We start from the raw sequence: 10879 nt of genomic DNA, 5'->3' as shown, positions 1-10879 counted from the left end.
TTTTCAAAAAATTTTCGGTCAGTACTTAGGTCGACTTTTGTATTTTTTTTACTAAGGTCAAAGTCACATGATATGCATATCAACGGACTCAGGGGGCGCTCCTGAGCACGTAGGTACCACTCCCGTCACGATCGGACAAGGTTTTGCACAAAGTGTCTTGGACACACATGATATGTATATCCACGGACTCAGGGGGCGCTGCTGAGCACGACGGTACCACTCCCGTTCCGATCGGACAAAGTATGGGGACTTAGTGTCCTGATGAAGTTCCAAAAAATCACCTCCAGGAGTACCTCCAGTGGCCTCAGGGGGCGCCAAAACGCGCTCTAGTGAGGTTCCCACAGTAAGGCCCAAGGACGACACTTAGTGCGTTTTTCGAAAAATTAAAGTTCAATGATCCCCCATGATCCGCATATCCACGGACTCGGGGGGACGCCCTGAGCACGTACGTACCACTCCCAGCTCGCTACGTCACTCCTAGCCAGAGATATGACATCACCAAAAATGAATGGGAGTCTATGGCAGCTATAGGAAGGGGAGGGGCTAGGACCACCAAACTCGGTGGGGAGGTGGGGGCCCCCGAGGGGTCCCTATGGACCATGGTTTGACCTCGTGACCTCCTTTAGTTTTCGAGTTATTTTGAGTGATCCACTTTTTCAAATGAATGGGAGTCTATGGCAGCTACCATAAGGAAACAAGCCACGCCCACCAAACTTTGATAGGTTGTAGGTCCCCTCAGGGGGCGTGTCTGTGCCAAGTATCAGCCCCCTAGCTCATTTACTTTTTGAGATATTTTGAGTGATCCAAGTCATTTTCTGGCTTTCATCCCTTATCCTAACCCTAACCCTAACCCTAACCCTAACCCTACCCAACCCGCAACACTCGTCCTAACCAGCCAGTGCCTCCCGCCTGGGTTCTTCTTCAGTGTCCTGTCTTCTCTGTGGTGACCATGGGATCCCTCCACACCTGTTTAAAACACAGAAACAATCAAGGATTAGTGCCTAAACCTAAAGTCCCATTCCCTTGCCTAATCCTAACCTTTGACCCCCTCCTAATTTGAATATCTTTCTTTATGCCCTTACCAAAGATTTTTCTCTAACCCTAACCATCCTAATTTGTATATTTTTTTTTTTTTTTTTTTTTTTTTTTTTTTTTTTTTTTTTTTTTATGCCCTTACCAAAGATTTTTTTCTAACCCTAACCACTTAAAACTATGCATTATTAACCCTAATTTATAATTTTAACCCTAAATGTAAATATTTCCCCTAACCAAAATCCCTAAACACTCACGCTGTGCATCACCTGTCTTAATTTATATGTTTGACTTTTATTTTTAATCCTGAACGGTTGAATAAAAGTTGTTTAAAACCTAATTTTTATTAAAACATGTATATATAATGTAAATATTGAACTATCCTTGTAAATATGTAAATATGTTGCATAATTTTATTGATTTTCTATGGTTTTGCCATCCTGACCTGTAAATATGTTTGTTGGCCTTCCACTGCACTGGATACAGTTCCTTTTTTTGACCAGTAGGGGGCGGGAGCGCTATTTGGTGTTTGTATATGTTTAAATCTCCTCCTCAGCCTCCCCCCTCCCTTCCTGTTCTATGACGTGTTACCTGCACTCGTTCGGCCAATCAGAGCCAACTGTTTATTCTGCTTGTTTGAAGTGCGAAATTTGAAACTGTTCTGCTTTATATACTTGAATCTTAACCGATGTTCTTAGTTGAGACAGCAGACTGCCTGATGAAGGTTTAATTTTGACCGAAACGTCGCGTTTTGTTTGCTTGTCTCGTGTTCTGAATAAAATAAGTGCCGAACGGCCTTAAAAGCAGTTCAGTTTTCCCGATTTTTCATTTATTCTATTTTAGTTAATTTTTATTTTTTCATTTAATCACAGTTTAGATTTTTTTATAAAACTTTTTTTATCATCCATCCAAAATGGTTTGGAATTCTGATCCTCTGGATTATGAGGATGACAACTGGACAACAGTCCACTACCACCGCGGCAGACAACGCAACCGGCAACTGGAGAACCGCTACCTCCGGAGCTACGAAGCGGCACCGAACAACTGGGACCCCCCTCAACAACGCTGGAGGCCCAGCTATGCTTCGGTGACCCGCTACCCCACGGCGGATCGCAGCAGAAGCTCCGGTCCACAACACCGCCAGCGGCAGTACCCTCCTTCCCGACACGGCGGATCCTTCCAGCCACGTCAGAGGTACCCTCCGCAACGCCGTGAGCCGCGTCCTTATGGTCGCGATGTGGACTTCCGACCACAACCATACCGCTCCCAGCCCCGCAACCAGTACCGCCAACCACGTACTGACTCCCGGGGCTGGAACAACAACGGAGCACCACGTCGGAACCACAACCAGCAGCATCAGCACCAGCAACATCAGTGGCAACAGCAGCAGCGCCAGCAACGGAGACAGCAGCGACAGCAGCCTCAGCAGCGGCAGCAACGCCAGCCCCAACCACGCCCAGCACCACGGAACAGGCCGAACCGCACCGAATACCAGCAATCGGACGACCCGGACTTTACCGTTAAGGTCAGATCCCTACACAGGCTGCTTAAAGCCACCCACCACCTCAACAATGTATCCCAGAAAGATCGTGACCCACCGGCCATCCAGCGGATCACCATCAACCTGGCTGAGGCGATCAAACCTGCCAATCCATCAATTAAAACACTCGATTTAATTGATGGAAATGCCAGGAACTGGGCCTTCAACACAATGTGCATCCTGAGGCAACACTATCAGGATGTGCAAGAAGAAGAAAAACAGCTGCTTCTGGCACTAGGTGGCGACATGCTGCAACCGCTGGAGGTTGCTGTGAAATGGGCCAAACGCAACCTGGGCAAAAGATTCAACCCATCTGTAGCAGATGATGTCCAGGCTTACCTGCTGGCCTCAGATGATGATGGGGCTCCCCCCTCTCCTGCTGGATCCTCTGCTGCTTCCTCCTCCTCCTCATCCAACCCATCCTCTCGGCACCTGAATACAGAGGATGATGGGCCACCTCAGCAAGCTGCAGAAACAGAGGGTGAACCTGCTGATCACCCTCCACCAACTCAAGCTGCAACTACAGAGGAGGAGGATGAATATGATTACTTCCACCGTTCCCCCTCCCAACCGGTGGTCCCTCGATCTTCCCCCTCCTCTTCCTCCTCCTCTCCCTCCCCCCCTCCTCCCCCACCCCCTAGACCTGTCATGTCAACCACAGCTACCATGACAGATCCTCCCCAAAATGACTGGTCACCTGTGACATCTGTGAGGAGCCTGGATGCAGCATGCAGCCCCCCTCCCCCTCACCATGCAGCAGAGAACATCACTCCTCTGCCCCAACGTCAGCAGGACCCAGCCAGAGAAACCACCTCTGTCCCCCGGAGAACAGCTCAAACCCCTGTGCCTGCTCCTCCACAGAGAAGGTCAACTCCTGCTCTAGATGAGGACATCTCCTTTGTGGCTGAGTTCCTGCAGGAGGAGCTCCAGAGATACAGATCTCCATCTACCCGCTCCTCCACCCCCACACCCTCCCTTCGTGAAGTTCGAATGACCTCTCTGCGACCCAGGATGGCCCCCATCCAACGCAGGCTACAGGTCAGCACTCAACGTAAGCTCACGTTTGGTGTTCCTGCCTCTGTCTCCTCCACGGCCGGCCCCACGGGCCCTTCTGTCGGCCGGGCCCTGATGACAGCCGGGCAGGAGGGCGTCCTGTCCAAGACCAGGAACTGGGCCCTCAACCTCGACAGCAGATGTGTCATCATCGGAGACTCCAACGTAGCGAGGTTCCCGAACGTGAGCAACCCTGATCTGCAGGTCATCAGCTTCTCCGGTGCCAGATGGAGACATCTGACACACCTGTTTGGAAGAACGCAGATCAACGAGGGTGTCGAGCGTCTGATCCTCTCTCTGGGGATCAACCACAGATCCCAGAGAAACAAGGAAGCTGTTGTGAGAGAGATGAAGGCGGCTGTGAGAGCTGCCAGGACCAAGTGTCCTAATGCAGATGTTTATGTTCCTGAGGTCAACTTCTCATCTGCTCTGCCTCAACATGAACAGGCAATCCTCTCTCACCTGAACACTCACATCATGCAGCTTCCTCTCTACATCCCTGCACTGAAGAAGACGTCCTTCACGGTGGCCAGGGACAGAATCCACTGGACCAAGGCCACTGCATCCCGTCTTCTCAACCACTGGGGTGAGTGGTTAAAATAGATTGCCCTGAGAGCCTTGGAGAGAAGGAAGGGCACTCTCAGATTGTACATAATAATATCTGTAATCTTTCAAAATCCTTTATTCTGAGTGATGCACAGCGTTCCCTTTTGAGCAGAGGTCTAACCTTCATTCCTAGTCAGGTTGACAATAAACAAATAACTAAAATGCAAATGAGGTTTGAATTACAAAAGTATCACAGAAGAATTAAACTAGCAGTGTATTACAAGGATGATGTATCTAACAGTAATAAGAACCTACCTTTCTTACCTGAATCCGACTGGTCTCCTCCAATCGACGCTCTTCCTCCTGAGGTGGGAAAATTAATTAATAAAGATCTAAAATACCTAGATAAAAACTTTAAATTTAGTAAAACCATACCTAACCTAACTATAGAAGAAAGCAAAGCACTTAAAGAATTAATGGATAACAAGAATATAATAATTAAACCTGCTGATAAAGGCAGTGCTATTGTGATTATGGATAGAGAACAGTACCTGTGGGAGGGCTATAAACAATTATACAATCAAACATATTATAAGAAATTGGATGCTCCTATTTATAAAGAAACAGCCCCCCTAATTAGAAAAATAATTGACAATCTACATAAAAAGAAATTCATTAATGCTAAACAAAAATCTTACCTGCTTGGGCCTCCTGAACCCAGAGCCAGGAGATTTTATTTGCTCCCTAAAATACACAAAAAAAGAGAAGCTTGGAGCAAGAAAAATGAGATCCCACATGGAAGACCAATTGTTTCAGACTGTGGGAGTGAAACATATAACACAGCAGAATTTATTGATCATTATTTATACCCTCTATCCATATTACACAAAAGCTATATTAAAGATACCTATGATTTTATTGAAAAAATCAAATTAATTTCCCTACCTCAGGACTCTATTCTATTTACCATTGACATAGACAGTTTGTACACTAACATTGATATAAATGAAGGAATTAGTTGCATTAAAAGAATATTCTTTAAGTACCCAGATTCGAGGAGGCCAGATCGTGAATTAATCCAGCTGCTGGAGATCAACCTGAAAAGGAATGACTTTGTTTTTGACGGAAACTTCTTCCTGCAAGTGAAAGGTACAGCCATGGGTAAAAAATTTGCACCTGCCTATGCAAATATATTCATGGCTGACTGGGAGGAGGGTGCCCTCAGCACTTGCAGAAAGACCCCTTTATTTTATTTCAGATACCTGGACGACATCTGGGGGGTCTGGACTCATTCTGAAGAAGACTTTAAGGAATTCCTCAATCATTTAAACACATACAATCCCTCCATTACAGTCAAGTCCACTACAAGCGTTAAAGCGGTAGATTTTCTGGACACAACCACCTTTAAAGGACCAAATTTTGACACGACACACAAATTGGATATCAAGGTTTTTTTCAAAGAAACAGACACACATGCCCTCTTATTTAAAACCAGTTATCACCCAAGGCACACATATGCCGGCCTCATCAAGTCACAACTCCTCAGATTCCACAGGATATGTACGCAGAGAGCAGATTTTGAGGAGGCTGTTAAGATCCTGTTCTCTGCACTTTCCAAAAGAGGATATTCCAGGACTTTCCTCAGGGCATGTAGGAAAGGCTTCCTTGAGTCCAGACCCCCCGATCCGTCTCCCCTACTTCCTCTGATCACAACCTTCACCTCTTCAGCAGGCCAATTTGTATATAATATTAAACAAAATTTCACCAAATTCCAATCAGAAACCTCTTTACTTCAAAATTATAGAATAATTGCGGCATATAAAAGGAACAAAAATTTGAGAGACTTCCTAGTTAAAGCTGAAGTCAAACCTCTGGAGAAACCCAAGGTGAAAGGTCAGAGTGATTTTTTCAAACAGTTGAGTTGGGTACAAAATAAATTTAACAACACAATTTTTAAATTAGATCAATTAGGCCACCCTAAATTAAAAAATTGTGTTTATCTAATCACATGTAAAATTTGTAAAATGAATTATGTCGGCGAAACGGGAAACACCCTCCTCACCCGTTTTGTCCAACACAGACATAATATTCAAAAGCAAAAAAAGACACATGTACCCCTAATTCGACACTTTATTAGGCACGGTTGGACCTCTGTTTCGGCTCTGGTGCTGAACTCCAACCCGGCGTGGTCTCCGGCCCAGAGGAGGAGAGCTGAAAGGCTCTGGATCCACAGGTTGGACACTAAGATCCCCAGGGGCCTCAACGAGAGATAGGCTGCACTGTTGATTCTCCGGGCGGGACGTGCCCGTGCATCTGGGCGGGGTAGAGGGTAAGAGGCATTGGTTTGGGGAACCAATATTGGTTTCCTGACCTTTGACCTTGAACCCAAACCCTGCTCCAACCCGCAACACTCGTCCTAACCAGCCAGTGCCTCCCGCCTGGGTTCTTCTTCAGTGTCCTGTCTTCTCTGTGGTGACCATGGGATCCCTCCACACCTGTTTAAAACACAGAAACAATCAAGGATTAGTGCCTAAACCTAAAGTCCCATTCCCTTGCCTAATCCTAACCTTTGACCCCCTCCTAATTTGAATATCTTTCTTTATGCCCTTACCAAAGATTTTTCTCTAACCCTAACCATCCTAATTTGTATATTTTTTTTTTTTTTTATGCCCTTACCAAAGATTTTTTTCTAACCCTAACCACTTAAAACTATGCATTATTAACCCTAATTTATAATTTTAACCCTAAATGTAAATATTTCCCCTAACCAAAATCCCTAAACACTCACGCTGTGCATCACCTGTCTTAATTTATATGTTTGACTTTTATTTTTAATCCTGAACGGTTGAATAAAAGTTGTTTAAAACCTAATTTTTATTAAAACATGTATATATAATGTAAATATTGAACTATCCTTGTAAATATGTAAATATGTTGCATAATTTTATTGATTTTCTATGGTTTTGCCATCCTGACCTGTAAATATGTTTGTTGGCCTTCCACTGCACTGGATACAGTTCCTTTTTTTGACCAGTAGGGGGCGGGAGCGCTATTTGGTGTTTGTATATGTTTAAATCTCCTCCTCAGCCTCCCCCCTCCCTTCCTGTTCTATGACGTGTTACCTGCACTCGTTCGGCCAATCAGAGCCAACTGTTTATTCTGCTTGTTTGAAGTGCGAAATTTGAAACTGTTCTGCTTTATATACTTGAATCTTAACCGATGTTCTTAGTTGAGACAGCAGACTGCCTGATGAAGGTTTAATTTTGACCGAAACGTCGCGTTTTGTTTGCTTGTCTCGTGTTCTGAATAAAATAAGTGCCGAACGGCCTTAAAAGCAGTTCAGTTTTCCCGATTTTTCATTTATTCTATTTTAGTTAATTTTTATTTTTTCATTTAATCACAGTTTAGATTTTTTTATAAAACTTTTTTTATCATCCATCCAAAATGGTTTGGAATTCTGATCCTCTGGATTATGAGGATGACAACTGGACAACAGTCCACTACCACCGCGGCAGACAACGCAACCGGCAACTGGAGAACCGCTACCTCCGGAGCTACGAAGCGGCACCGAACAACTGGGACCCCCCTCAACAACGCTGGAGGCCCAGCTATGCTTCGGTGACCCGCTACCCCACGGCGGATCGCAGCAGAAGCTCCGGTCCACAACACCGCCAGCGGCAGTACCCTCCTTCCCGACACGGCGGATCCTTCCAGCCACGTCAGAGGTACCCTCCGCAACGCCGTGAGCCGCGTCCTTATGGTCGCGATGTGGACTTCCGACCACAACCATACCGCTCCCAGCCCCGCAACCAGTACCGCCAACCACGTACTGACTCCCGGGGCTGGAACAACAACGGAGCACCACGTCGGAACCACAACCAGCAGCATCAGCACCAGCAACATCAGTGGCAACAGCAGCAGCGCCAGCAACGGAGACAGCAGCGACAGCAGCCTCAGCAGCGGCAGCAACGCCAGCCCCAACCACGCCCAGCACCACGGAACAGGCCGAACCGCACCGAATACCAGCAATCGGACGACCCGGACTTTACCGTTAAGGTCAGATCCCTACACAGGCTGCTTAAAGCCACCCACCACCTCAACAATGTATCCCAGAAAGATCGTGACCCACCGGCCATCCAGCGGATCACCATCAACCTGGCTGAGGCGATCAAACCTGCCAATCCATCAATTAAAACACTCGATTTAATTGATGGAAATGCCAGGAACTGGGCCTTCAACACAATGTGCATCCTGAGGCAACACTATCAGGATGTGCAAGAAGAAGAAAAACAGCTGCTTCTGGCACTAGGTGGCGACATGCTGCAACCGCTGGAGGTTGCTGTGAAATGGGCCAAACGCAACCTGGGCAAAAGATTCAACCCATCTGTAGCAGATGATGTCCAGGCTTACCTGCTGGCCTCAGATGATGATGGGGCTCCCCCCTCTCCTGCTGGATCCTCTGCTGCTTCCTCCTCCTCCTCATCCAACCCATCCTCTCGGCACCTGAATACAGAGGATGATGGGCCACCTCAGCAAGCTGCAGAAACAGAGGGTGAACCTGCTGATCACCCTCCACCAACTCAAGCTGCAACTACAGAGGAGGAGGATGAATATGATTACTTCCACCGTTCCCCCTCCCAACCGGTGGTCCCTCGATCTTCCCCCTCCTCTTCCTCCTCCTCTCCCTCCCCCCCTCCTCCCCCACCCCCTAGACCTGTCATGTCAACCACAGCTACCATGACAGATCCTCCCCAAAATGACTGGTCACCTGTGACATCTGTGAGGAGCCTGGATGCAGCATGCAGCCCCCCTCCCCCTCACCATGCAGCAGAGAACATCACTCCTCTGCCCCAACGTCAGCAGGACCCAGCCAGAGAAACCACCTCTGTCCCCCGGAGAACAGCTCAAACCCCTGTGCCTGCTCCTCCACAGAGAAGGTCAACTCCTGCTCTAGATGAGGACATCTCCTTTGTGGCTGAGTTCCTGCAGGAGGAGCTCCAGAGATACAGATCTCCATCTACCCGCTCCTCCACCCCCACACCCTCCCTTCGTGAAGTTCGAATGACCTCTCTGCGACCCAGGATGGCCCCCATCCAACGCAGGCTACAGGTCAGCACTCAACGTAAGCTCACGTTTGGTGTTCCTGCCTCTGTCTCCTCCACGGCCGGCCCCACGGGCCCTTCTGTCGGCCGGGCCCTGATGACAGCCGGGCAGGAGGGCGTCCTGTCCAAGACCAGGAACTGGGCCCTCAACCTCGACAGCAGATGTGTCATCATCGGAGACTCCAACGTAGCGAGGTTCCCGAACGTGAGCAACCCTGATCTGCAGGTCATCAGCTTCTCCGGTGCCAGATGGAGACATCTGACACACCTGTTTGGAAGAACGCAGATCAACGAGGGTGTCGAGCGTCTGATCCTCTCTCTGGGGATCAACCACAGATCCCAGAGAAACAAGGAAGCTGTTGTGAGAGAGATGAAGGCGGCTGTGAGAGCTGCCAGGACCAAGTGTCCTAATGCAGATGTTTATGTTCCTGAGGTCAACTTCTCATCTGCTCTGCCTCAACATGAACAGGCAATCCTCTCTCACCTGAACACTCACATCATGCAGCTTCCTCTCTACATCCCTGCACTGAAGAAGACGTCCTTCACGGTGGCCAGGGACAGAATCCACTGGACCAAGGCCACTGCATCCCGTCTTCTCAACCACTGGGGTGAGTGGTTAAAATAGATTGCCCTGAGAGCCTTGGAGAGAAGGAAGGGCACTCTCAGATTGTACATAATAATATCTGTAATCTTTCAAAATCCTTTATTCTGAGTGATGCACAGCGTTCCCTTTTGAGCAGAGGTCTAACCTTCATTCCTAGTCAGGTTGACAATAAACAAATAACTAAAATGCAAATGAGGTTTGAATTACAAAAGTATCACAGAAGAATTAAACTAGCAGTGTATTACAAGGATGATGTATCTAACAGTAATAAGAACCTACCTTTCTTACCTGAATCCGACTGGTCTCCTCCAATCGACGCTCTTCCTCCTGAGGTGGGAAAATTAATTAATAAAGATCTAAAATACCTAGATAAAAACTTTAAATTTAGTAAAACCATACCTAACCTAACTATAGAAGAAAGCAAAGCACTTAAAGAATTAATGGATAACAAGAATATAATAATTAAACCTGCTGATAAAGGCAGTGCTATTGTGATTATGGATAGAGAACAGTACCTGTGGGAGGGCTATAAACAATTATACAATCAAACATATTATAAGAAATTGGATGCTCCTATTTATAAAGAAACAGCCCCCCTAATTAGAAAAATAATTGACAATCTACATAAAAAGAAATTCATTAATGCTAAACAAAAATCTTACCTGCTTGGGCCTCCTGAACCCAGAGCCAGGAGATTTTATTTGCTCCCTAAAATACACAAAAAAAGAGAAGCTTGGAGCAAGAAAAATGAGATCCCACATGGAAGACCAATTGTTTCAGACTGTGGGAGTGAAACATATAACACAGCAGAATTTATTGATCATTATTTATACCCTCTATCCATATTACACAAAAGCTATATTAAAGATACCTATGATTTTATTGAAAAAATCAAATTAATTTCCCTACCTCAGGACTCTATTCTATTTACCATTGACATAGACAGTTTGTACACTAACATTGATATAAATGAAGGAATTAGTTGCATTAAAAGAATATTCT

General features: G+C 46.4%; 2 protein-coding genes across 2 annotated transcripts; both read left to right on the top strand.

The window, feature by feature from the left end:
• Positions 1-1182: 1182 nt before the first annotated feature.
• On the top strand, positions 1183-4228 carry LOC148152645 (uncharacterized). The gene has a single exon (XM_088003575.1). It carries the CDS (start codon positions 1946-1948, stop codon positions 4226-4228), a length of 2283 nt encoding a protein of 760 aa, XP_087859701.1. The 5' UTR covers positions 1183-1945.
• A 2656-nt stretch (positions 4229-6884) lies between these two features.
• LOC148152644 (uncharacterized) lies at positions 6885-9898 on the top strand. Its single transcript, XM_088003574.1, has one exon. The coding sequence runs from the start codon at positions 7616-7618 to the stop codon at positions 9896-9898; it is 2283 nt and encodes a 760-aa protein (XP_087859700.1). The 5' UTR covers positions 6885-7615.
• The last annotated feature ends 981 nt before the right edge of the window (positions 9899-10879 follow it).

The sequence above is a fragment of the Poecilia mexicana genome, unplaced genomic scaffold (assembly GCF_051168715.1).
Source record: "Poecilia mexicana isolate PSO_F unplaced genomic scaffold, ASM5116871v1 scaffold_23, whole genome shotgun sequence".
Classification (NCBI taxonomy): Eukaryota; Metazoa; Chordata; class Actinopteri; order Cyprinodontiformes; family Poeciliidae; genus Poecilia; species Poecilia mexicana.
This window is presented reverse-complemented; position numbering and strand designations above follow the sequence as displayed.